This window comes from Emys orbicularis, chromosome 3 (assembly GCF_028017835.1).
Source record: "Emys orbicularis isolate rEmyOrb1 chromosome 3, rEmyOrb1.hap1, whole genome shotgun sequence".
In the NCBI taxonomy this organism is placed as follows: Eukaryota; Metazoa; Chordata; order Testudines; family Emydidae; genus Emys; species Emys orbicularis.
In genome coordinates, this window is record NC_088685.1 from 111,708,828 (window position 1) to 111,734,262 (window position 25,435).

Genomic DNA, 25,435 nt, shown 5'->3' on the forward strand with positions numbered 1-25,435 from the left:
TGCACCGATTTTCTCAGCCACTCCAGGACGGACCGAACGGGCATACCACTCCATTGACACAGGTAATGCTCACCCAATTAGAACCCCACCCTACCGGGAGTCACCTCATGCCCAAACCCCTATACAAAGGGAGATCCAGGACATGCTACAGATGGGTATAATCCGCCCCTCTAATAGTGCATGGGCATCTCCAGTGGTTCTAGTTCCCAAACCAGATGGGGAAATACACTTTTGCGTGGACTACCGTAAGCTAAATGCTGTAACTCGTCCTGACAACTATCCAATGCCACGCACAGATGAGCTATTGGAAAAATTGGGACATGCCCAATTCATCTCTACTTTAGACTTAACAAAAGGGTACTGGCAAGTACCACTAGATGAACCCGCTAAGGAAAGGTCAGCCTTCATCACCCAGGCAGGGGTGTATGAATTCAATGTACTCTCTGGGGCCACCTTCCAAAGATTTGTAGATGGTCTCCTACCGGGATTGGGAGAATCTGCAGTTGCCTACCTCGATGATGTGGCCATTTTTTCTGATTCGTGGACAGAATACCTGGCGCACCAGGTGGGTCAAGGTGGGCCAAAAGTGGCCGGTTCCAAAGTCAAAGAAACAGGTCCAATCCTTCTTAGGCTTGGCCGGATATTATAGGCGATTTGTACCACACTACAGCCAAATCGCCGCCCCGCTGACAGACCTAACCAGAAAGAAACAGCCAAATGCAGTTCAGTGGACTGATGAGTGTCAAAAGGCCTTTAACCAGCTTAAGGCAACACTCATGTCTGACCCTGTGCTAAGGGCCCCAGACTTTGACAAACCGTTCCTAGTAACCACAGATGCGTCCGAGCGAGACGTGGGAGCAGTTTTAATGCAGGAAGGACCGGATCAAGAATTCCATCCTGTCGTGTTTCTCAGCAAGAAACTGTCTGAGAGGGAAAGCCACTGGTCAATCAGCGAAAAGGAATGCTACGCCATTGTGTACGCGCTGGAAAAGCTACGCCCATATGTTTGGGGACGGCGTTTCCAACTACAAACAGACCATGCTGCGCTACAGTGGCTTCATACCGCCAAGGGGAATAACAAAAAACTTCTTCGGTGGAGTTTAGCTCTCCAAGATTTTGATTTTGAAATACAACACATTTCAGGAGCTTCTAACAAAGTGGCTGATGCACTCTCCCGGGAAAGTTTCCCAGAGTCAACTGGTTAAAAATTGTTCTTGCACTGGAACATATTGTTAGTTTTTATATAATCAGTAGTATGTCTAAAGGTACATGTGTCTTATTAACTCTGTTTTCTCCTAGAGCTCCAGGAAGAAATCACAGCCAGTGTGGAACCGGACGTCCAACACTATCCGTGATTTGGGGGGCGTGTCATAACTATAAAGGGAAGGGTAACAGCTCTCCTGTGTACAGTACTATAAAATCCCTCCTGGCCAGAGACTCCAAAATCCTTTTACCTGTAAAGGGTTAAGAAGCTCGGGTAACCTGGCTGACACCTGACCCAAAGTACCAATAAGGGGACAAGATACTTTCAAATCTTGGGGGGGGGAAAGGCTTTTGGTTGTGCTCTTTGTTTAAGGGGTCGTTCGCTCTTGGGACTGAGAGGGACCAGACATCAATCCAGGTTCTCCCCATCTTTCTAAACAAGTCTCTCTCATTTCAAACTTGTAAGTAAAAAGCCAGGCAAGGCGTCTTAGTATTACTTTGTTTTCTCAACTTGTAAATGTACCTTTTACTAGAGTGTTTATCTTTGTTTGCTGTACTTTGAACCTGAGACTAGAGGGGGGTCCTCTGAGCTCTTTAAGTTTGATTACCCTGTAAAGTTATTTTCCATACTGATTTTACAGAGACGATTTTTACCTTTTTCTTTAATTAAAAGCCTTCTTTTTAAGAACCTGATTGATTTTTCCTTGTTTTTAGATCCAAGGGAGTTGGATCTGTATTCACCAGGAGTTGGTGAAAGGAAGGAGGGGGGAAGGGTCAATTTCTCCTTGTTTTAAGATCCAAGGGGTTTGGATCTGTATTCACCAGGGAATTGGTGAAAGGTTTCTCAAAGCTTCCCAGGGAAGGGAATTAGCTTGTGGGAATGGTGGCAGCGGACCAGATCTAAGCTGGTAGTTAAGCTTGGAAGTCCTCATGCAGGCCCCCACACTTGTACCCTAAAGTTCAAAGTGGGGATACAGCCTTGACAGCTGCTTTCAGCAATTACAGGTGCTTAATAACAGTTCAGTCCCTCCAAACTGTGGCCTTGATTCAAAAGCAGCATTCAACCCTCTAAAGACCATCCCCAAGAATGTACTTGGGCACACAGCCATTGCATCGTGAACTCCATGTACTGCTGCTCTCACTCTGTTTCTCTGAAGGTAGAGGTAGGACATATGTAGTCACTTCTTGACTGTTTTAAAAACTCCAGCAGAAACCATTTTTAACTGAGCAAGACCTGAGGTTGAGAGCTGAATGTTCACCCTTCATTTTAAGACAGTCTAGGAAATGGAGGTACCAGGACTTCTGGGATTTTTACTGGGGTATTGTGGGAGTTTGCTATATTCTCAGAAAATGTCTAGTTTCCCAGGTCTTTGAAATCTCCCAAAACCCACTGTTTTAGGGCGCTGAATCAGGAAATGAGATTGCAACTGCACAGACATGGGACAAAAACTGAAACTGAAAAAACAGCCTGGCCAGTGTGAGCATACTGCCCTGTTGATAACTTACATCGGTGGCGTCCCACCAGTTCAATTATTAGTGATTCATTTTGTTTAGACAAAATAGGAGAGGTTCATTAGTTTAATAACTTGGGTGTGAACTGTGAATCCAATTCATATTCTTAATAGTCTCATTCTTCTTCCAATAAAGAGAGAGAAAGGTGTAAACTCAATTTTGTCTCTCAACTTCAATGCTCTTCATGTTCCCTGATTAATTCTCAAGTTGATTTCTTTTCCTGGATACACAAACTTTACACTTTTTTTTATGAAGGAGGAGTTATTACAAATTGTTTGATAGGATACAATATATAGGAAAAGGAGGGTACCTTCCATCATTCTGTTCGTAATACACTAATTTCAGCCCAGTGATTTCTAATAGTTGTCCTTAATTAAAAAAAAAACCGACAACCTGAAGGTGCTGCTGCTTCCATATAAAATGTTTATACAGTAAATGAAAGACCAGAAATAATTCTCAAATAATACCTAGTAGGATACAACAATGATAGAGTAATAGACTATATACAGTTTAAGTAAACTAGTCAGAGTTAAGTTTGTCAGTTATGACAGGTTAAAATAAGACACATGGCCAAATTCAAACTAGTGTAACTCCATTGACTTTCAGGGGTATGCAGCAAGGATAAATTTAGCTGTTACATTAGAAAACTACATTTAAAATAAAATTCCCTGTTAACAAAAAATGAATAAAGCAGTAACATATGAAACTTGTCAAAATATTTCAGACTGACTTCAAAAAACTCTCTCAAGAATTAGCAGCAGTAAGTTGGTTAAGAAGAGAGAGAATCAAAACAAGAACAGGCCATGAAATGAAACCAGAAAAAATGATAGAGAAACAAACCTCTTGGAGTGCTAAGGTTCTTCTGAATTTTAGCTTTTTATATATGGGATGGACGGTGCATTCTAGTTACATGTTTAAATGTAGGTGTAACCTTTGCTTCCTATAGCAAATCTTCTCTTGCTGTGAGTGATGTAATATGAGCCTCTTAGTGTTATTTTGCTGGGGTTGCATAGTTTCCATCATACCTTTCCAAGAGTACACCTGTGATATATGGCAATTAATTCACCCAGCTTTCTCCATTATATTTTCTAATCTCTGCCTGTTGGTGGTTAGTCTATTCATTAGCTGTTATATAGCACGTTTTATCTATAGTGTGCATAGGAGGGAAGTATTATCATTCCTGTGTTATAGATAGAAGTGCTGAAAGGTGAAATAACTTGTTCAAGATCACAAAGTCAATGGCAGAGCTGAGCCTAGAACTCAAGTCCTACTGTTGTCTAGCCCAAGGCCCTGTCCAGTGGGCCACGCTGCCTCTGAAAAGGTTCTACCCCTGCCCCACTCAATGAGTGAATAGAATACTGTTGTGCTAATTTTATATAAATATAACATACAGTATTTCATCCTGCCTGATTCGCACACATTGATTTCAAATGCAAAACTCCCACTGCTTTCCACGCAGCAGGCTCCAAGAGACCCACTTTCCATGCCTGATAGCTATAGTCCTGATTTGCACTCAAATCTTTGTTAGAAAGAGTCAAAACCATCACGTCATGTAAGATCTGAGGTTCTACCACTTGCCTGGTCTCTCTCATGCTGTCACCACAGGCTTTCAGTTAGTAGCCCCTGATTAACATAGTAAGCATTACATATTAAAATAATTCTGCTCTACATAGCTTATTTTATTACAATAAAAAGTTGTTTATAAACTACATGGAAATATTACACAGAGAAACTATTTTAGACTTTAGGTCTCAAATGGGATTGTGAGAATTGACAGACGTTATGAGGTATTTTGCCCTGTTGTACTGTATTGCTTTAAAGTGACATGTAGGTTCATATTAGAGATAGAAAAGAGTGATTAGATCATTGTCTACTCCAAGCACAAAAACTAGTCTTGCAGTAGAGGACATATTAGATATTAAAGTGATATGATGGTGTAACCCACTGATCACTGTGTGGTGTCTCTCCCTATATGCTCATTCCACAGAGGACATGGGTTTGCTACAGAGCCTGCCTCTTTAACTCTAGTTGTAGGGATGAATGTAATCAGCACTTGAGGTCACTAGTTCAATCCTAAGTGTCAGCTGTGATAGAGGTTATCTCCAGGAAACAAGATGGATTCACCAAACCAGCAAGAAAATGCCCAGGCCTGAAGAAGAGCATTGTGTAGCTCGAAAACTTGTCTCATTCACCACCAGAAGTTGGTCCAATAGAAGATATTCCCTCACCCACCTTGTCTCTCAGGCCTAATTAGGTAACTTATCCTGCCTGTTCCTGAAAAAAGAGCAGGATATGTAAAACTTAGTGTACATCTACTTTGCAACCATGAGGTGTGATTGCAGCTTGAGTAGACATACCTGAGCTAACTTTAATCTAGCTAGGGTCCACAAGTAGTGAAGTTGCAGCAGTGCGCGCCAGCTCCATGAGCAATTAGGGTGCTGGGCGAGCTGGCACAGCCCACGCTAAAGCACACCCTGCCACAGCTTCATTGCTCCAGTACCCAAACTAACTAGATTTAAGCTAGCTCACGTGTGTCTATTTGAGCTGTAACCACACCCCATGATTGCAGTACTGATGTACCCTTTGTGGTTTTGGTTTACGCGAAGGATAAACATCAGCAGCACCGCCATGTTGGGAAGCTGACAATATAAGAGTGATGCACATAAATACTACAAGAAAAATCAGCTGCTTCAGTACTCAAGTTGGGGAGAAGAACAGTTACATGATGCTGAGCTCTGATTTTAAGATCATCCTTGTTCTAATGTGTGTCATCCCCAGCTGTCTCCCTCTCTTTCCTTCCCATTAACCCCCGCCATTGGAAGCACGGTTTATGGTGTGCTAACACTGGCTGTGTATTAACCAGACTAGTGACAATGTGTATGTAACTCATGCTCAGTTATTGAACCAGAGGAGTTCTGTGAGATGCATTACTGTAGTGATAAGTGTAACTTCACTTTTCTGTTCTAAATTTGTTTGAGACTTTATTACAGACTCCACCAAGATAAAGGATATAAGGAGTGGTGGTGTGAAGTGAAATGACAAAATTGTGTTGGGAAACTGTCATAGAGGTAGCTTGATTTGTATGCTGAGGTAGCTTAATGTGATTTAAATCAACTCCCTTTGTTAAGAGTCTACCTGGGGCAGAGTAGCTTTTCAAAAGTGCATTGGTGATTTAGGAGCTTAAGTCCTCTTGATTTTTCCCATCAATCATTTAGGCACTTTTGAAAATTTTGCCCAGGATGCTATTATAACTTGATCATCTTGTTGAGTTTACAAAGTGCCCCGACTTGAAGTGAAATAATATTAATACTCACAATGGGGGCACCCAAATTTACAACTGTGCAAAACCAAATGCATAAATGTATACATGACTTATGCAACTTTGTATTAAGGTAAGCAATTTTGCTGTGCTGGTATAGGATAATCTACACTAATCCATACTTCTGTTTTGCATTTAGGCATAAATGAAACCCTCGCAATGGAGTTGTGTCCGATAATCTAGAAAAAGAATAATCCTGTTTACAGAAAAAATACACAGGTATGGGGCTATATACTGTACAGAATACTGCTTCACACTTATATAGTACTTTACATATTCAAAGCTATCTAGAGATTAATGTTCACACAAACCTGTGAAGTAGGTAAGTATCACTATCCTCATTTTACAGATTGGGAAATGGAGCTAGGTAGGTGAAATGACACCGCTGGGATAAGAATTTGGGAGTTCTTGGTTTCCAGACTGGTCTCCCAAGCTCAGATATTTCAAACACACCCCCAGCATAATAACGTCACTTCACATATCAACATTTTCCTTCCACTGACATGACGGCTCGCTCCTAAAGCAGCTCAGTCACTGAAATCTTTGCATAAAAGAGATGGTCTGTTGAGGCAAATGGGCAATGTGGAGGAAGCTATTGTGTGCGTTGTTCTTGTCCTATGGATGAACACACCTCAATCTCCAGGGCTCTCAGTGGAGGCCTTCTTAACAACACTAAATTTACAGAAAAGAAAATCTCCCCCTGCCCCAAACTCCTACTTTAAAATAAATGACACAAATCTTTAGTTTTTGTAGTGTTCTGAGATTCTAAAGATAAAAGTTCTTACTGGATACATGGCGTGTGGTGCCCTTAATGATTCAATACAAAACAGGGCCTGTGTTCAGGCTTCCCCTACATTTAAGCTTTCAGGAATGTTAGAAGCTAATTTTGAATTTATTGACAGGATTAAAATAACCAATTACCTTTTTCATTAGAATGTTTTAATCACCATTACCTCATGCTATCTAGAAGCTCTAGTAACACAGGTGATTCATGCTACTTTTTATTTGAATTTGAAGCACTCTTCATTAATTACAGAAGACTAGCACCCCTCTAGAAGACACAATGCTGTATTTCAGAATAGCTTGAAAGCAGGTATGGGGACAGGTTCTCTTGATGGATCGTAAATCTGAACATTTCCATACAGAGCATGATCATGATTCTAGCTCATGTGTTGCATTTTCTTTTAACCGTGACCTTTAAGTGAAGGAAAATTATTAAATATTTAGTTACACCTCTTTGCAGAAGTTCAAACCAAGCTGATAAAATGCTCATTAATATTATATGTTTAGATAATGCCTATAAACATCCATATTGTTAAAGAGAGACAATAGTGGATGAAGCAAAGTGAATACAATATGCAAGATTAGAAAGGACAACACAGTAAATGAATTAATCTAAATCTACACCCACACAACAAATTTTTAAAGCTTTATCCATAACGTCCTAGAATAATTTAAAATGCACGACAGGCATACACTATCATTCTCGAATTTTTCAGAGAAGGGCTTTTTTTAGTAGTTCATTAATAAATCAATCTCTTTTTAAACAATGGGACTTGAGGGCAGAGAGCACCTAGTGGGATTTAGACTTTACATTTCTATGTTTTCTTTTGATCCAGAAGAACATAATCAGCAACAGCAGCAAACTAAAAACACAGGATCTTTGTGAAGTGGTTTACGGGAGATGGATGGACCCTGAAGGTTTTCTTTAAAAAAAAAAAAAAAAAAAGTTTGTAGTGTGGTATCTTTTGCAATTTGCATGAGTTCACCATACCTTGTCAGTTGATGGCACTTTGACACCTGAAGACATTTAGAAAGGAAATATATACAGACAACTTACAAAAACAAAAAAGAGCATATTTCTGTTTTGGTTTATACATATGAATGTAACTTAATGGCCAGATATAACCTGTTAAATACTACTGTGCTGAAACCATAAATATAAAATTACTTAACATTTTCATACCTGCTATATATTTATCCAACTTTAGTGGGGGTTAGACATTGTATGTAGCTGTGGAAGAGACACCGTGGGACCTTGTCTGATCTTGCAGTCCTTCTGGATGCAGACCAGTCATTGACTGCAACAAAAGCTACCATGCATATGTTGAGGACTGTAACATCAAGCTTATGTTGCTAGTGTAGTTTAGCTGCCAAGGAACATTTATGCTACAGATTGTTACACTGAATAAGTATCAGAGGGGTAGCGTGTTAGTCTGTATGCCACCAGACTCCTTGTTTTTACAATGAATCACTTTTCTGGATGAAACAAAGGCCATCATCAACCAAAAGTGAACAGAGCTTGCTTGGATGGGGAACATAATCTTTACTGAGGCTATGTCTACACTACGGACTGTACAGTAGCACAGCTGCACTGCTGTAAGGTCTCCTGTGTAGTCACTCTATGCCAGAGGGGGAGAGCTCTCCGGCCGGCATAATTAAAACACCTCCAACAAGCAATGGTAGATAAGTCAGCGGGAGAGCATCTCCCGCTGACATAGTGCTGTCCACACCGGCGTTTTTGTCAGTGAAACTTTTGTTAGTCGGGGTGTAGTTTTGCCGACAAAAGTGCTAGTGTAGACATAGCCTGAGAGTTAGATTGTGCAAGGGGCTGAGTGTGCTGGAGTCAATGGGACTACTTGCGCTTAAAGCTAAGTATAGGCTTAAGTGCTTTCTTGGATTAGGCCCAGAATGCCTAGCATCTTGCAGGATCAAGGTCTAAATTAAAATCAATGTATTGTCTTAACCACGTATTGCCTCTTCAGAAAAAGCCGTTTATACAAGACATCTATTCTTAGGCTACGACGGTGGTAGTTATTTCCAGCCCTGGAGAAAACACCGTATCTCCACACACAGCAGAAGTGCACTTCAAAAAAACAAATTCTAGTTCAACTTAGTCACCACAGCCATATTTTGTTTTCAAAAAAGTGAGAGGAGATAAAATAAGTGAAGGAAGTCACAACTTAAATTAAAAATTCTTAAAGCTCAGTGATTAAGTGCTTGCCATAAAAACCTACTGGACCCTCCTAGATTCTACATATGAACAATGTTCAAGTCATTTGTATAAAATTACTGCAAGTCATGGCTCATTTAAAAAGTTATGTTTCCCACCCTCACCCCCATAGCAGCCATCATGTTTTGTGCCTGTTATAGATACATTTGTATTTCCACTGGAGAACACTAGTTCAACTATTTGGTTTAAGTGTAAAAACATGGAGGGTATTGAGGGGAAAATATGGCATTGTTGCAAGTGTCATATGCTACGAAACTAGTAAGTATTATATAAAATACATCTATTCATTCTGTTACTTCCTGGAACATTCTACAATGTTTATAATGTCCTTTTTAAAAGTTCTTAAGATGGCTTAGGGCTTTTCTCCTTTGCAAATCTGGGTATGAAAAGGAGCCCTAAAAAAGGTGGTAGTTATCTGAATGCATGGTGAAAATGAGGCAATGTTGCAGAATTTGTACTGGATGGAAAAGAATGTGGGACATGATGAAGCTGGTTTAAGGCCACTCCACCCAGAGCTAGCTGTGCACCTTGCTGTTGGCTGAGGCAGCTCAGCCTGTGTGGTGCTTCCTCCTGACCAAATGCCATTGTGATGTCCCCACTGTTATTCTGGTTATCACTCTGAGGGAACTGCCAGAAACCCAGTATATGAGTAAGATCCATGGAGGGCATGCTAATAGATTCAACTGTTGTCACAGCCTCCTTGTGCAATATGTACTTGCCAGCATCGCCTGCAGCCCCCGAGGAGGCTTCTTCCAGATTGACTTTGTGAGGTTCTGGTAAAGGCAGGTCCTCGAGCAAATTCACATTATGAGCTTTACCATCCACTTCGATGGGTAGAGTTTTGAGGGATGTTGGTGCAAATGAGGTAGTACTCAGTTCATATTTGTTGTGCCGATGAAGATTCTGGTTGGTAGGAATTGATGGTGGAGATGGTTTAGAATGAGTGGCTGAGAGACTATCTACACAGCTCATCCTTAGCAAATGAGGAGGTTCAAAGGGATGAGTAGACTGTAGGCTTTGTTGACAGTGAATATGTGGGCTGCTATACTCTTCTGCTTCTAATGTGTTCGGAAGCCCATGCTGCATAGAAGCCCTCTCAGGAAAAGAGGACAGGATACTGGCATCTTCCTTCAGTCTGAATGGAGAAAAAGGGGCAAAGAGACCCTGCAAGTCACCATTCTGCAACCTGCCCTTCAGCAGCTCTTGTGGATGTGTTTTCTTCATGTGGCGAGTCAAGTGGTCCTTGCGCCCAAATCTCTGGGCACAAAACTGGCACAAGAAGTCCTTGCAGCCTGTGTGAACCACCATGTGACGCCGCACATCTTTGCGGGTATAGAAATAGTGTTCACAATGGTCACACTTATGTTTCTTTTCCTTGGTGCTGCTGCCTGGCTTCCCTGCATGAGTTTTGAGGTGTTCTAACAACATTTCAGTGCCTCCAAACTCTTGGGAACACACCCTGCAGGTAAGGTCCCCACTGGTGGCTGCATGAAGAGCCAGGTGTCGTTTGTAACCCAGCTTGGTGTTGTACTTCTTGTCACACTCTTCACACTTGAAGGCCATTTTGTTGGGGTCATGAGTCTGAAGGTGATTTTTCAGATGGTCCTTTCTGTGGAAGGTCTTTTCACAGTAACCACATTGGTGAGATTTCTGTGGAGAGTGGGTGGCCGAGTGCCTAAGACAGAAGAATAACAACATGTTTACAGAACTCATGCACACAAGTGGGATACAGCTTCACAATATGAAGGCACTTACGCTCTCTAGGGTAACAGTTTTCAAAAAGCCAGACTCTGTTAAATAGTAAACTGGTGGGTTTTTTATAGTCTGTAGAGCTAGATGAACATTACTGCAAGGAACACCTTTTGAATAGCAATTATAATTGTACTTGAGAGGCAGAGGCTAGCTAGTGCCTAAAACAGAGGACTGGGAGTTGGAATACCTATTGTCCTGCCACTGACTTGTTGGAATACAATGGAAAACTCATTTATCCTCCCTGTGCCTGTTCTCTCATCTGTAAAAGGGGTATAACACTTACTCTCAGAAGTGAGGTGTGACGTAATCAATTTAATGTTTGTGAAGTGCTCAAGTTCCTTAGAAGAAAGGAGCCATATATAAGCCCACCTGACTTGGGGCTCAGGTGTATGCACATGCTATCAGAATGGATACTTATAAGCAACAGATGGCGGTGAATCTGTTTTATTCACGCACCTTGAACAGCATTTATTTAAATCTTAACATTCTATATAGAAATATGACCAATGGAGTTTAGTGAGTAGTTGTCACTAGTGCATGCCAAGAAAATACATATTTTCCTCCCCAGACCCCCACTGGGAAGGGCTGCTATCCCTTCAGGAGATGTACCTTATCAGTTTGTATTTGGAAATGAAAGCTTTCGTGCATCCCTGCTGGGAACACCTGTAGGGACGCTCTCCTGTGTGGGCATAAGTGTGGGCTGTGAGCTTTTCAACAGAAACAAATATCTTCCCGCAGAGGCGGCAGCGATAACTGTCTGGCTGCTTCGCTTCTCTTTCCTTTAGTAGTGAAGACTGACCATTTCTCCATGTAGGCACAAATCTCACAATGGAACCGCAAACACTTCCTGAGCTGGCACAGGTAGACTTTGCACTAGGGGAACAGGAAATGGCCCCATAGCACTGGACAATGCTTGCGCCCATGCCAGTTTCACTCAGTTTGCCTTTGGTTTTGCCCTTTGCTTTTAGAGGTTCTAATTTATTTGCTGGTCTGAAGCTGGTGAGAAGTGCTTTGTCTTTACTGATGCATTGGTGAGATTCCAGCAGAGCTAAAGTCCCAAAAACGTTACTACAATTGGAGCATATCCAGGCGTCGGCACACTCTCTCTGCAATGAGAACAGAAACAGTTCCCTCAGATTAACCATTACAAAGAGAGAGAGGTCACATTCTTCTCACCAGCCCTATGTTGTCTTTGGTCTTCCCAAGGCCTCTCACTTCCCTTGGTGACAGGCGCAGGCACAGCACGTAACTGTGCCGCCCAGACTGCTGTTCAGTTGGAGACATATTAATCTTAGCTGTGTACAAGCATGAAAACAAATGATTGGGTAAATGATTATTTCCATGTTGTTGTCTGGTGTTTATTGCTATTCTAGCTCTTGTTGAGCCTTTGGTGATTTTTTTTTTTTTCCTCTGCATAGTAAATTTCAGTGTCTCTGTGCTTGTTCTTATTATGGAAGCGATAGTCACAGTTCCATAGTTAAGACTGAGTCAAGTTTTCCACTTAATTTTAGACTGAGAGCAAACTGTGATACTGCAGCTGTACAGAAGCCATGGGCCTGTGGGATTATTCTGCCAACAATGCAGGGTGTCTGTCTGTCTGTCTGTCTGTCTGTGTCTCTCTCTCTCTCTCCATAGAGACATGGAGAAAGAAGAAAATAATGAGATGTAATAGCTTTTGTGCTTTAACACGGGGGGGGGGGGGGGGGGGTAGGGGGCGGGCGCTGTAACATGCAGCACATGTATGCCAAAGAATTAGGACATGACATAAGCTAGAGCAGTGAACGGGTGAAAGGAGAATTTTAAGGACTGGTGTACTCAGTTTCCCAAGAATATATGCCAGCATGCTAGTCTTTCCAGAGTTTACCATTACATGCCAACACTGTATCGTGCCCTGTTTAGAGTACAAGTACAGTACACAAAGTAATAGAGCTGCAGGTAATACTTTTCTTTTGCTATTTGATTGAAACTGTTAATTCAGTGTTAGACTAGTTGACAATCATTTTCTGTCATGTGAACTGAGGCAAGGTGAGCAGGTAGGTTTTCTGAGATGAGGTCAGGTGTTGGCTTGGATGCAGTCCTTGGACACTTACTGTTGTTAAAACTGGTGATAAAGCACAGATATCAGATTCTTCTTTGATGACAACTGCAGAAGCTTCCATAAACTTGGCGTAATCTGCAGCATACCACACTTTTAATTCTGTGTGGGGTTCAATTGGCTGTGAATGGAAAAAAATCCCCAGTATTTACTTGTATTGTCTTTGTTTCTATAGGAAACTTTTACATCTTATTTAAAACAGGTGGTAGTCTAGTTGTTACCTTTACAGCAACTGTTTTCTTCATATCTGTTTAAACCATTGATAGCTTATGTGATGCTGTATGGAATATGCCCATTTATAATATTATTGATACCAATATTATAAAATTGCAATGAATTTTACAAGATGTGCCATGTAAGGTATCAGTGGAAAAGTTCTGATTTGCTAAGTTTGATGGCCTTGTTTATATGTGTGTATCATCTTTGTATCGTGAGTTATAAATATGTATGATATATCTGCATCTCCAACCTGTGCTGTTTCTGGATGACATTGCTGAGGCCAATCTGTCTGGGACTATCTAGCCTGTTGGATGGCCAATCAAGGCCAATCAGCTCTACAATTAACCCATTGAGAGAAGGCAGGAGCTATGCCTATGAGTCAGCAAGACATGTAGGGACATGCCTGTGGACAGGGGATTACAAGAGCTCTTTCTTGCCCGTGAGCTTGGGTTTGGGACAGAAGATGTACAGGCCACATGGCAAAGGATATTGAAAGGCAGCTGCATCTTCTCCATTTTGTCTTCAATCCTGCTTCTCACCTCTGGAGTAACTTCTCTACGAACTGAAGCTTTGAACAAAGGACTGATAGACCCATCCAAGCTTTGGATGTGTTCCAGAGGGACTCCATAAGCCAGCAAACTCACCAGTGCTGCTAAGAACCTGATATATGGACTCTGAAATCTTATGTATGTATATAATTGCTTTCACCATTTAATGACTCTCTTCTCATTCTTTTCTAATAAACCTTTGGTTTTAGATACTAAAGGATTGGCTGGCAGCGTGGTATTTTGGGTACGATCCAACCTAATATTGAGCTGGTTATGTGGGTGGCCCTTTGGGGGATCAGAAGAACATTTTGTATAGTGACTAGAGTTTTAAATAACTTCTCACGTTACTGGACCTATTTGCTGATTGGGAGCCAGAGACTGGAATTCAAAGGGAGCTGAGTGATTTCTTTTTTTTTAAGCTTCCTGATAACCAGTGTGGGGTCAGGAGCACAGTTTTGGGAGAATCTGCTCTCCTTTTAGCAGCCTGCCCTGGCCTTGGCATTTTCAATGTGGGCTACCCTAGGCACCGTGGTTCACAGCTTAGTTTCAAAATTCAACCTTTTTTTTTTTTTTAAGTACTGTTCAGTGTGAGTTGAAAAATCAGTTATTTATTTGTACAATTCCTAAAGACAGGGAGGAGGAAATTTAACAAAGGTCACTGAGGTTAAGACTAATGTAATCATAATATATTTAGCCAATAATAATGCAATTACAGAAAAATACAGAGTGGGCAGCACTGAATACATTAGCATTTCACTCTTATATACTTCGTTAAATTATTTCCATGCTGCTGTGCAGGAAACAGCAAAGATGATCAATGGCTGGGTCTTGTGCTACAATGTGTGACTTCTTTACATCAATATTTTTGTTTTTCTCTTGCATCAGTGTTTAACATGGGAATGATGGGGTAATACACAGAAATTCTTAAATGGCCAGACTGACTTTGAGCATGGATGATGCTTACTCACTTGTATACTGTGGGATTTTTGTTTTTAAAATATGTGTTGTAGCGATTTGTCATTCGCAGTAGTATTCCACCAAATTCTCTAACAGTGTCTTCTAGTCACTCAATAGGCAAGTGAAAGCTAAAGAAGTGTCACAAACAAAAATGACATACATGTACATATACACATTTTGTAGCAGCAGTTTTGTCTCATTGCAGTTTCCTTTCTTTGTTCCAAACTGAATCTTAAGGATCTTCATCTCTGTATTATAAAGGGGAGGGGAGGTGTCACCACTTTTTACCACTATTAACAGATGTTATTTATGGTGTTCTTTCTCCTGCCTATAGGAAATATCTTCCTCTGTGACAACTCCATGGCTACTCTATGAAGCAAACAGCAGGATGTGCTTTAGTATAGCAAGTGGTCCTCTCTCTCTCTCCCAGGAACAGTTCATTACACTCCCACAATACAATGAGCAATGCTTTTCCTCAGGAGTGAGAGGAGCAAGGTCACTATTGAACCAGCCTCTCATATGATGCAGAATACACCCAGGCTAGTAAGACTCGATCCACCATACCCTGTTCTTCATGTTAGATGTGTGTGTGACCAAATTTTCTGCTGGAATAAATGAGCACAGCTCCATAGAACAGCGCTCATTTACTACCTGCAAAGAATTTGGCCTGTAACATTTAAATTATGCAAGAAAATATAGCTTGACTAACTCATTATCACAACCTTGAAGGGAAAGCATTAGGGCTGTTGATTAATCACAGTTAACTGATGTGATTAACTAAAAAAAATTAATTGTGATTAAAAAAATAAATTGTGATGAATCGCACTGTTAAACAATAGAATACCAATTGAAATTTATTTAATTTTTTGGATGTTTTTTTACATTTTCAAATATATTGATTTCTATTACAATACAAAGTGTACAATGCTCACTTTATATAATTTTTATTACAAATATTTGCACTGTAAAAATGATAAACAAAAGAAATAGTATTTCTCAATTCACCTCATACAAGTACTGTAGTGCAATCTCTTTTTTGTGAAAGTGTAAATTACAAATGTAGATTTGTTTGTTTGTTACATAACTGCACTCAGAAACCAAACAATGTAAAACATTAGAGCCCATAAGTCCACTTAGTCCTACTTCTTGTTCAGCCAATTGCTAAGACAAACAAGTTTGTTTACATTTACAGGAGATACTGCTGACTGCTTCTTATTTACGTCACCTGAAAGTGAGACCAGGCATTCGCATGGCACTTTTGTAGCCGGCGTTGCAAGGTATTTACATGCCAGATATGCTGAACATTTGTATGCTCCTTCATGCATCAGCCACCATTTCAGAGGACATGATGCTCGTTAAAAAAATAATGTGGACTGAACTCCTTGGGGGAGAATTGTATGTCTCCTGTTCTGTTTAACATACATTCTGCCATATATTTCATGTTATAACAGCCTTGGATGATGACCCAGCTCATGTTTGTTTAAGAACACTTTCACAGCAGATTTGACAAAACACAAAGAAGGTACCAATGTAAGATTTCTAAGGATAGATACAGCACTCGACCCAAGGTTTAAGAATCTGAAGTGCCTTCCAAAATCTGAGAGGGACAAGGTGTGGCGAATGCTTTCAGATGTATTAAAAGAGCAACACTCAGATGCAGAAACTACAGAACCCGAACCACCAAAAAAGAAAATCAACTTTCTGCTAGTGACATCTAACTCAGATGATGAAAATGAACATGCGTCGATCCGCTCTGCTTTGGATCGTTATCGAGCAGAACCCGTCATCAGCATGGACGCATGTCTGCTGCAATGAAGGTTGAAGCATGAAGGGACATATGAATCTTTAGCACATCTGGTACATAACTATCTTGCGATGCTGGCTACAACAATGCCATGTGAACGCCTGTTCTCACTTTCAGATGACATTGTAAACAAGACGTGGGCAGCATTATCTCCTGCAAATTGTAACCATACTTGTTTGAGCAATTGGGTGAAGTAGGACTGAGTGGACTTGTAGGCTCTACAGTTTTACATTGTTTTATTTTTGAATGCAGTTATATTTTGTACATAATTCTACATTTGTAAGTTCAACTTTCATTATAAAGAGATTGCACTACAGTACTTGTATTAGGTGAACTGAAAAATACTATTTCTTCTGTTTTTTACAATGCAAATATTTGTAATTAAAAATAAATATAAAGTGAGCACTGTACACTTTGTATTCTGTGTTGTAACTGAAATCAGTATATTTGAAAATGTAGAAAACATGCAAAAATATTTAAATAAGTGGTATTCTATTATTGTTTAACAGTGCGATTAACGCAATTAATTTTTTTAATCGCTTGACAGTCCTAAAAAGCATTTGTTTGTGCTTTCCAAATAATGATAATACTACTGGTTTTACTTGTATAGCATAGATGTAATCATATTTTGTATAAAATCACAAAAGTACTGCGGATTGCTCCAGAATCCTGAATACAGATCTATTATTCACCTCTACAAGACAATGTGACAATCTGTTACATGTTACCACCTGTCACTTTTTACACTAACTTTCTTACGTAGCCCAATACTAATACTACTTCTATAGCACTGTATATCTTAAAAGCACTTTACAACCATTAACTAATTCTTGCAACACTCCTGTGAAGTAGGTAAGTATTATTCCCATTTTACAGATGGAGAAATGGAGAGAAATCAGTTAAATAACTTGCCTAAAGTCGCACAGAAAATATGGGGCAGAGCTGGTATTAGATATTGTGAGTTCCTAACTCCTAGGCCTCTAAAGTATGACTTCTTTAGACATGATATACAGTAGCTCAAGTAAAATATGGTTAATAAAAAAAGCAAAACAAGAAAAATATGGCACATTTACTCCATTACTAGAAAAGCTTCAGCTTTGTGAGATGGTAAGAGAATAAAATTGCATAGTCTTATAGTAAACTAAGATTTACAGCTGCTGTAGTCTTTATAGTGGTCAAAACAACAAACAAACCCAAGAAGCAAGTTGCTATATATGAAGTGGGCATTCACCCACGAAAGCTTATGCTCCAATACATCTGTTGGTCTTAAAGGTGCCACCGGACTCTCTGTTGCTTTTTACAGATCCAGACTAACACGGCTACACCTCTGATACTTATAAATACAGAGTTTCTCTCAGAAAAATAATAATCCAGAGAATCTATCAGAAACTGGTCACCTTGCAACAGGATCACAGTGCTAGAAATTCTGAAAAGTAAGTCTCCAACTAAATCACTGTTCTCGAGTATAGTATTCAGTACTGCAGAGCTTTCAAAGTTTTCTGTTTAGTATCCAGTTTCTAAGCAACTGGTCTCCAAAAAGTTGTTTCATTATATAAGTAAGAAAAGAAAGGTACTGTTTGTCCTTTCCAGAGCAAAGCTGTGCTGGATATAATACTGCTAGAGCAAGCTCCTCACAAACCAATTCAGATTAAAAAAAAAAAATTATAACAGCCATGCTTAAACTACAATTATCAACCATGCTATTTGAGTTGTTTTTTTTTTTTTTACCACCACTATCCTTTTCTTTCCCAGCCCTTGCAGCAGATTCCATGACACATTAGGTCTAGTCCAGTGGTTCTCAAACTTTTGTACTAGTGACCCCTTTCACATAGCAAGCCTCTGAGTGAGACGCCCCTTAAATATATAAAAATGTGTTTTTAATTTATAACACCATTATAAATGCTGGAGGCAAAGCAGGGTTTGGGATGGAGACTGACAGCTTGTGACCCCCCCATATAATAACCTCCCGACCCCCAGTTTGAGAACACCTGGTCTAGTCAGAAGGCCCAGTAAGCAGCGTGTTTGATTGACTGAACATTAAGTGTTATGAAGAGATGTATGTAATGGAGAGGAGGTTACTTAACTATAATCAGCCTCTCATCTGTAATGAGGTGAGCCAGTCTCCTCAGTTTTTGGTTACAGTAAGCTATCATTTGAATAGTAGTCATGTGAGGTGGTGTAGCCCTAACTACCTTAACAGTTGTGAAGTAGACTTCTCCAGCGTACTGATAGGCTACAAGGGTCTGTTCTTCCTGGTTCCGGGCCAGTCGGACAAACATCATCCAGTTACCACAGTCTTCATTGGGAGCATCCAGAAAGTACTTTCCGCCGTCCTTCAATATCTGAAGAAAAAGGAGAGAGGTTATGGGAGAAGGGATGAGTTACAACAGAGCTGTGGAAAGGAACACACTAACCTTTTTTTGTTGAATTTGAGTCAGGGACAATGCTTTTTATATATTTTTTTCATACAAAGATGTTTTTAAAAACAAAATAAGTGACACTTAAATGAGCCAACTGAAAAAAAAAGTTAAGACTGTACAATTTCTGAGGGGCCCAGGTATAGAAATAACCAGGTATTTGTTTGAAATATGTAATTACAGGTTATATTATTTGACAATTTTTAGAATGATGTAAAAAGATATTTTAAGGTTTAAGCCTAAGCAGACAGGGAGAAAGATAAGTTTTGAACTGTAATGCATTTCTTAAGTGCTTGATATCTCAACCTTCAATGCTGTACTGAAGTTCTGTTTTGCATGGAACAATAATATAATTCACATAAGTCTAATGGGATAACATCCAGTATACTGATATGTCAACACTCATCCCTCTTGACTGACCACATGCTGTATTCCCATAACAATAAGGACATCATACTAATGAATGACAATGCCTGGAAAGTGTCTCATTCTCTCTGCTTTACTTTATTCCTTCTGGATTCCTTTTAGATGGAAAAAGAAAGGAATGTGTTGGGCAAGAGGCTTCAGATCTGCTGCCAGGATGTCACCCTTCAGTGACATACACTGAAAGATGGATTGTCTTGCTGTAGCGGTATGTCCATTTTCAGTATGTTGACATTTCATGCACAAATATGCCATTTATCTGCTCCACTGGTCATTTGAAAGCTCTTGAGAGTTAAGCAGCAATTATGTGAAACACTCTACATTTCCATTGCCTTTGGGAGCTTTCCATCTAACATTGTAGTTGCTGATGAAAATACATTTCTGCTGCATAAATGCTGGTCTCAGTCACAGTCAGGGTTCTGGCAGACAGAAGGCAAAGCTCCTGCTGTTGTGCTGAAAGAAATTCAGGGTAAAGTCTCACGCCATTCTCTCCATCTCATGAGGTAACTCATCAGCCATTTAGAATATAAATCTTAAGATAATTAAGGGGATAGAGGGACTGACAGAGGAATTGTGTAAAGCTTGGTTAAAAGGCAGCTAAGAGGAGGAAACTAATGAGTGTTTGATTCACTCAAACTGGCATAGTTGTTATAAATTATACTCCCTGCCCCAGTACAAGTTGCTGTGCCTGGAGGGGGGCAAAGGTGGGTATTCACCCCCAGAAGACGGGTGGGTGTTGTTTGCACTGTCAACCTCCCAAAGGGGTTCCATCGGAGGACAGCTTTAACTTGCTGGCAGAGGCTATAGGCAGCCTTTGCTAGTGGGGTTCCTACGAGGTGCATTGTATCAGCTACTGCTGGTCACTTTCAGGGTGGCACTGGTTGTCCATGGGCCTGCCTGCAGATGGCTAGGCTAGCAGTGGATAGTGTAATCCAGAAGGGATTCAAGGCTAATAACTGTAAACAAGTATTTTTTAAATTTAAACAAAGGTGTGCTTGACTAGGATGGTACATGCATACCTAGATACAACTGTACACAACTTTAAGATGTATATTATTTATTTGCATTGTGGAAGTGCCCAAAAGCTCTCATCATTGTGCTGGGCACTGTACAAACTCATAGGAAGACATGGCTAAATAGCTTACAACCAAAATAAACAAAACAACAACAAATGCTATAAGCAATATGTCAAAGGTTGTCTCTCTTGTGGTTTACAATAAAAAATATTTGCCCCCTATTATCCTGTTTTCCTCAATGAACAGGTGCCTTAACCAGTTGCTGCCACTATTGCTGACTCACCCACAGAAAAAGATTAATCTTTGGTGTGAGTGGGTTGGTTTTTTTTTTATAAAGTCAAATGGTGCCTGGATTACTGGTTAGTGAAAATATAAAAGGACAGACTTTGCCAAAGCTCTGCCTGCTCTTTCAAACCCTCTGGAAAAATTTCCTAACAGCAATGACTGAGGAATAACACTCCCATTGAACTAGTGGAAACCCCTGGCTATAGACATTTTAAAAATAGATTGGACAAATTCTAGATTGGGCAAATACAAGCCAGCACCTCAGCATTACACTAGAGGATCAACTTGGTCTGCATCATATATTATGTTTGTATCAAATTATGCATCACTAGATCAAAATTGGAAAACCAGTTGGCAATTAAAGTTACACTGACCTGAAAATCATGAAACTTTGGACATGACTGCATGTGCAGTATGAATACTCTTGCATATGAAACTTGAATAGGAAAGAGAGAGATGGTTATGCCACTTGAAATATTACAAACCCTGGTGCAATAGTTTAGAACCCAGCAAAGAAAATCCTCCAAAGCCCAGCTGAACCTCTGAGTTCATTACCTGTAAAACTAGCCTGTTGTCATCATAGTGGGTAAGTTTTGTAGATAGTTTCCCAACATAAGGACCAAATTGTGTTCTCTTCTGTATAACTTTCTTAGCAAACACTCCAAGGACTGTGAATAAAAATAAGACCAGTCTAAGAAGAATATGCACATCATGATCTAAATCCCAAATAGCTTCAACTGAGGGAAATGAACAAGTGTAAAATAGGATGGACACATGGAATTCCTCTCCTAGATTCAGGCTGAGGAATAAATCAGGCAAGTACCTCTAATGCAGAGGTTCTCAAATTGGGGGTCGTGACCTTTCAGGGGATTGCAAGGTTATTACATGGGGGGTCTTGAGCTGTCAGTCTCCATCCTAAAACATCACTTCAGCTCCAGCATTTTTAATAATATTAAATATAAAAAGTGTTTTTACTTTATAAATGGGGTCAAACGCAGAGGCTTTCTGTGAGAAAGGGGTCACCACTACAAAAGTTTGAGAACCACTGCTCTAATGGGTAAAATTTTCAGTCACTTTTTAAAATGGGACTTTGGGTAACATTTCCAAAACCACCTAATTCACGGTGAATTGCCGATTTTCCATATTAAACTGTGGGGCTAGAAGCATGGAACAGTCAAAATGACATGAGCATCAGCAGGGCTATTGTAAGCTACTAAATATCACTTCCCCAGGGTTCTGCACTTTGGCATGTTTGACAAGGCTGTCCTCTCCAGCAATCAGTGTGTATAGCTATGAAAGTACAAAGTAAGCTCTCTTACATGTTCCATTATTCCCCCATATTAACACTGATAGTTCTGCACAGAAGACCTTCATTTTCTGCAGTACTATCCAGGCAGAATTAGAGTTATATAACAATCATTGGGGAATATCTGTAAATTAGCAAGGAGTTTGTAATTCCCCCTCTCTCTCCAAACTCCAACAAACTACCATGTGGCCTGAAAGAAACAATACAATCTTTCTACAATGCTGACAAGGTGAATTGTACTGAACCTTCATATGCCATCTGAATTTTGTTTCTTTCATTGCTACTTTGTTTATTGAACCTCTTTCCCCCTTTGCACGCCTATGTCATAATTAACTGAAGTATCTATAGGTAGGACTACAATTTTGTCATGGAGGTCACAAATCATGAATTTGAATAAAATCAATGAAATCTTAGAAATACATTTTGATGAGGCCCCCAAACCAAGTGACGTTGTCACCAGGTGCATGGGGTCACAGCACTGCTCAGGTTTGGCCTGTCTGCCCCTCCGTCTCCATCAGTGGTGGGTTCTAGGATTTAGCTGTGCTCAACCGAAAATTAAAATAGGCTGTTTAGAACTATCTGAACAAAATGCCACCTCTAAGTTACTTCTGAAAACAAGCAGTGTTAGTACCTTTTTGTCACTTCTTTCCCAAGCCATAGCCGGAAGAGCTACGATACTTACTCTGTTGGTTCCCAGCTCGCAGTTCCAGCACTCGCAAAGTGAGGTAGTGAGGTAGGGTAAGGCGGGCTCGACTGGGAATAACCCGGTCTTTAACCCTGATGAGTGGTCCATGGAGTTTGCATTCTCCTATAAGGCTTTTGCTGCAGTCCTCACACCCTATAAGCCAAGAAGAAAGTTCCCAATTACAAAAGTAATGTACTATCCCCCTATTCCCAAGAAGTTGAGAATGAAAAGGAGACTGCAAAATAATATCTTACACTTATAGCACCCTTCATACTGGAGGATCCCAAAGCCCTTTGCAGACTTAAACTGATACACTAGGTAAATACACGGCTCACTTCACCCTCAAATGAAATACAGCCACCTCAGGAGAGGCACACCGCAAAAAAAATTCTGCATTTCCATGGACACAGAATTTGCCCCTTGCTGCAGAATTTTCTGCTGCCATGAAACTTGTCACATCTATCCCCTCCTTTCACTCTCAGCATACATCTACACTGCAATAAAACACCCGTGGCTGGCCATGCCAGCTGACTCAGGTTCAGGCTGTGAGGTTATAAAATTGCAATGTCCATGTTCAGGCTCAGGCTGGAGCCCAGGTGACCGGTTTTTTTTTTTTATTGCAGTGTAGACACACCCTCACATGCCAAAGCAGAGCAGGGAAATTGTGCTAATCAGTGCTACACTCCCGCTACCTGAGCTCATGCAAAAGGAGTACAGGCCAGCACTGATCAAATGACTGCTCCTAACCCAGCGGTCCCCAAACTTTTGAGGTCCACGCCCCCCACCACCCCTGAGCTAGGCTCAGGAGTGGGGCCGTGGCTTGGGGGAGTGGGGGCGGAATGCGGACAGGGTTAAGGAGGCCCAGGCTGGGGCTGCAGATGGGGGTGGGGCAGGGGCCAGAGCCAGGGCTGTGGCTGGAGGTGGGGGCCAGCAGTCCGGCCCTGCAGCCAAGTGCGGCTCCACTCCCGGCCTTGCCCCCAGCCTCAGCCCCGGTTTGGGAATGGAGCCGTGCCCAGTGGCTGACGATTGGGACAGGGAGAGGCGCGCACAGGGCCAGGAGTCGGGGACGCGGCTGGGGGCCGAAACGGAGCAGAGCAGGGGGCAGGGAGGGGCTGTGTGGTGCTCCTTTCCCGACCCCATTGGGGCAGGCCCGGGCCCTGCAGCACCTCCCCAATGGTTCTTCATGCCCCCCAGGGGGTTGCGCCCCACACTTTGGGGATCTCTGTCCCAACCTCTAATGCTGCAGGGTCCTATCTCATCACAAATACATTTTCTCTGCATTAGCAGCTGCCTAGAAAAACTGGGAGAGAATTTCACCCATCCCCTTACCTGCCCAACCTGTGTGTGCATATAAGGATTCTTCACCCTGCTGGCTCTTTCGGTCACGACTAAGAAGGAAATGTGCCACCTGCTGCATCACCAACAAATTTCCCTGAAGCACTTGGCTTCAGGACCCAGCCTGACCACTTGCTTGGCTTGATAGATCTTAGCACAAAATAGTTATACTGCGTATTAACATAATACAGCTTCACATCTCCTCCTTACCGCTCATAAAAACCATACCTAAAATGGAGAACTAATTAAATCAAACTATTTTGGAAAATGTTGTGCTATTTTTGGATTTTTTATGCATGTACCTTTATGGATATGATTGTTTCCCCTGTTTAGGGTGTCTTAGGGGGTACTTTGGAACATATGTCCCCTCAAAAGATTGGGTATTTTGAGTACTCAACTTCATCAGAAACAGGTAACTGACATCAAAAAATCAAAGCAGATTAATCAAGACATTTATTTAGACCTGTTTAGCACTTATCTGCCTTTGTTTATGTTGTTTTCCACAGAGAGAGAATTAAAATGATAAATCTATTATTCTAGAACATGAATGCAGTTTGATGTGAAAAACAATTAGTTTCTCCAAGTGCTGAGATTAAACAGACATTAGCAAAGACACTTGATACAGGGTTCAAATAATTGTCTGTGCATGGGTTTAAGTGGGTATACAATTTTATTTGCCAAAGTATTTGAAAAAAATGTAGGTGTTGCATGTTGATGGGAAATATATATGCACACAAAATTCTCAAAAAATGTGTTTACATGTTTTGAATGCCAAACTTCAAAGGAACTGCACAAAAACTATATATACACATGTTCTTAAAATTTGTAAGTGAGGTACATGTTTAATAGTTTATACTACTGAGTGTAAATCAAATTTTCAGTTCAGTGTATAGCTGTTAAGCTCTAACATGTCAAGATCAGCAGGAAATGTGTGGCTGAATGACTGCGCACCACTTTAGAAATGGGCCCTTAGTTAATACCATAGAAACATGCTTACTACCAAGGACTCTAGAATTCAGGTGAGAACTATTCCTACAATGAATAAAACTGTCCTTTTTTAAGGAGCTACAAAATCCTATTGAGGCACAAATGCTCAAATCAGTATAATGCCTGTGTTCTTATGCAGCACAAAAGACTATTTTCACTCTTTTTTTGCCCCCAGACAGCATTATCTTTAAAACAAATCCTGCTACATTAACCTTTCACTTTAGTCCATTTTAAAAGACTGATTAACAGTATTTAGGCAGTTATACTCAAACCTTAAACTTTTCAATTTTAAAATCACTTTGTTTACCAATATTTAATATAGTCCCCTTAAAGAGTATAGTTAACATCAAAGTGATACAGTATGTTGTTCAAGAAGATCCAGAAAACGAGCTATGACCTTTTGTTCAAATTCTCCAGATACTCACTTTCTATATGCAATGCAAATCACCTATCAGGGTTATAAACAAACCAGTTGCAAGAGATTAGTTAACTCCACACAAGTTTTTAGGATTTGGTTAACTTTCAACTAAACTATGCTGGTGGACTATGCAACTGTGTT

The 25,435-nt window shown here is 40.6% G+C and overlaps 1 protein-coding gene across 1 annotated transcript; it reads right to left on the minus strand.

The window, feature by feature from the left end:
- Positions 1-9,458: 9,458 nt before the first annotated feature.
- Positions 9,459-23,971, minus strand: PLAGL1 (PLAG1 like zinc finger 1). Its single transcript, XM_065401440.1, has 7 exons — positions 23,884-23,971; positions 22,552-22,707; positions 21,119-21,231; positions 18,615-18,764; positions 12,890-13,015; positions 11,409-11,905; positions 9,459-10,722 (listed from the first exon to the last, which is right to left on the minus strand). The coding sequence occupies exons 1-7, from the start codon at positions 23,969-23,971 to the stop codon at positions 9,459-9,461; spliced, it is 2,394 nt and encodes a 797-aa protein (XP_065257512.1).
- Between the last annotated feature and the right edge of the window lie 1,464 nt (positions 23,972-25,435).

Bases quoted from the DNA above. Each gene is read 5' to 3' on its own strand.
- PLAGL1 (XM_065401440.1), bottom strand. From the start codon at position 23,971: ATGCAGCAGGTGGCACATTTCCTTCTTAGTCGTGACCGAAAGAGCCAG. The intron at 21,232-22,551 runs GTAAGTATCGTA...TTTTATTCACAG, and splicing joins GCGAGCTGGGAACCAACAGA to TCCTTGGAGTGTTTGCTAAG. The intron at 13,016-18,614 runs GTAGTTAGGGCT...TTCCATTCACAG, and splicing joins TCTACTTCACAACTGTTAAG to CCAATTGAACCCCACACAGA.